General features: G+C 41.6%; 2 protein-coding genes across 5 annotated transcripts in view; one reads left to right on the top strand and one right to left on the bottom strand.

Moving 5' to 3' along the window:
* Positions 1-2,434, top strand: part of LOC106876469 (fibrillin-2) — a 148,187-nt gene that overhangs the window by 15,198 nt on the left and 130,555 nt on the right. The gene's annotated exons all lie outside the window — the stretch shown is intronic.
* LOC106879685 (sodium-dependent phosphate transport protein 2B) overlaps positions 1-2,434 on the bottom strand; it is a 17,697-nt gene that overhangs the window by 8,272 nt on the left and 6,991 nt on the right. For 3 of the 4 annotated variants that reach the window (XM_052976785.1, XM_014929362.2, XM_052976784.1), the window contains exons 4-6: positions 2,322-2,357; positions 1,968-2,022; positions 117-248 (exon numbers count right to left, since the gene is read on the bottom strand). In XM_052976785.1, the coding sequence (XP_052832745.1) occupies positions 117-248; positions 1,968-2,022; positions 2,322-2,357 (223 nt within the window). Of the gene's footprint in view, positions 1-116; positions 249-1,967; positions 2,027-2,321; positions 2,358-2,434 lie in introns of all 4 variants that reach the window. The other variant, XM_052976786.1, reaches the window with a different exon arrangement.

Here is a 2,434-nt window from a genome sequence, read left to right as displayed (position 1 = left end):
AAAAAAAAAAAAAAAAAAAAGGATAGTCTTCTGGTTTTGCTATTCAAATTACCTCCCCTTATATCCATTCAAGCTACACTCAGGCAAGCTTCGTCTATTGCGAATCACATACTTACCTCCCAACAAGCGGAAGGCGCTGCTGAGAAAACTCAACGAACAGATGAAAAAATATAGAAGGGCGATCAGAAGAAGTGGTTTCGTTATTCCAGTCCAAAGTACGTGGATTACCTTCTCTTTTTTTGTCATTTCTGCAAAGGCGAGAGAGAAAAATTGATATGAGTTTTGGGGCTGCTACTTCAGTGTGCAGTCTACTGCAGTATCTCTAGGCTATGCTGTGAAATCGCCTGATCTGGATTCGGATTAGGGTTAGAGTTAGAATTTAAGATAAAGTTGAGATCTATGGGTAGGTTTAGGTGTTAGGGTTAAGGATTAGGATTTAGAGCTAGAGTTAGAATTAGGTTTAGGATTTAATTTGAGATTTATGGGTAGGTTTAGGGTTAGACATCATGCTAAATTGTAAATGGCCAGGTAGATGGCACCAATTTGAGTGCATAACAAGGTTAGTGGTGAGGTAGAAATTGATACAGATTAGTTGTGGCCGATGCCGGTGTCACGTAACTGGCACCCGTTCCGGTGGCACGTAAAAAGCACCCATTACACTGTTGGAATGGTTGGCGTTAGGAAGGGCATCCAGCCATACGTCATGTAAGTATCCTGAATATTACTGTCCAGAGTCCTAGGTCTTAAGGACTCATAGAGCCGCCTTACCCGGTTACCACGACGTATAAGTAACCCTCTGAACAGGACATCAGTCCGTTGCAGGCTTATGCATCTATATCTGAGTGAAAAGGAGCGACCTGAAATGAAGAACACGCTGCATTATTCGCTCAGGTGTTTTTGAGAGAGATTCAATTGCTTTTTCTAGGAAGTCTGTAGCATGTAGATAATCCATCGCTGGTTAGTTTTAAATATGCTGTAAGTGAAAAGTAGGAGTTCGGATAAAGTTAAGCCTGAGTACGACTAAACTATATCCAGTCATGGGGCCGGGTTTGGGTGTTCCACAGTTTTGAGAAGTGTGGAAACACTTCTTAGCCACCATTCTTCCCATTTCTACTACACTGACCCGGAGTAGAAGCAATTCAGTCGGGCAGATGGAGCTCGTTAGCCTCGGGGAAGAGCAATCCATCTAGTGGATTCCAAACGTCTATTACGTTACAGCTTTGAGAAAAGTTCGGGACTAAGCACTGTGGAAAGATTGGAAGCCGAAATCCCTGAGACGGTTCAACGTAGTCTAAAACCTGCGATAACGCTGGTGACAAAATGTAACAGCTGAGCTAATCAATAACATGGAAAGAGAAGTCATGCTGCATGGGCAACAAGCTGCCCTCCCTACAACTCGAGCTGGTATATCATCAGTCAACCCTCTACCAAAAATACAGAACTGTACAGGGTGTCCACAAAGTATGGGTACGAGGGGATTAACACATACTTTAAGGAATTATTTCTTATATTTAATTGTTTATGTCATGATTTTATTTACTCCATGTACTCAGACTTTGTGGACACCCTGTAGAACTAAGAAGCTACGGGACGGCCTACATACAAATGTGGCTTGTATGGGGCAAACTGCTCTGCGTGCATCAGCGTATTCGACCACAGACAACGGTATTCCAGCAAGGGGGACAAGTAAGGACCTTTACTCAGTCATTCATAACAGACGGAAGCCTCGATAAAGACCTAGAAACAGAGGTTCGGTTCCTGTTTGGGACAACATATGTTTTAAGAATGATTCTATCATGAAAGATATAAAGAGTTTTTATTTGTCAGAAATCTGACGAGAAGTCTTTTACATGGAAACTTTCAAAGTCCGTAAGGGCAAATGATGGAACAAAATACACGAAAGAACACCATTCTCTTCATCTATTCCCCATCCTCGTTCCGCACATACCAAGAAAAAATATATTTACCTTGCCATAATTTTGCATCAGTTTTGAATTCTGGCAGCGCCCATGGATCAATTTCCTTTGAAATAATAAAAAAAATTTTTTCGTTTCAAGAACAACAGAAACAGGAAGTAAGAGTGAGAGAAAGTTGTGGTGAAAGAGTACAGCAGGGTTCGCCACCATCCCCTGTCAGAGCCTCGTGGAGCTTCAGGTGTTTTCGCTCAATAGACACTCACAACACCCGGTCTGGGAATCGAAACCGCAAGTCCGCTGCCCTAACCACTGGGCCATTGCGCCTCCACTCAAACGTAGTCCTAACACTGATAGAACAGCTACAGAAGCAAGAAAACTTTCGTGAATATTTATAATGATACTTACCTTTTTTTCATCTTCACGTTTCTCGGTTTCTTTACTCTAAATATCATAGCAGAAAAAAATGAGTAAGAAATTGTAAAGGTTTGATATTCAAACAAAGTTTTCTAAGTCTCAGA

This window comes from Octopus bimaculoides, chromosome 25, assembly GCF_001194135.2.
Source record: "Octopus bimaculoides isolate UCB-OBI-ISO-001 chromosome 25, ASM119413v2, whole genome shotgun sequence".
In the NCBI taxonomy this organism is placed as follows: Eukaryota; Metazoa; Mollusca; class Cephalopoda; order Octopoda; family Octopodidae; genus Octopus; species Octopus bimaculoides.
Note: the sequence above shows the minus strand (reverse complement) of the source record. Positions and strands in the feature narration are given on the sequence as shown.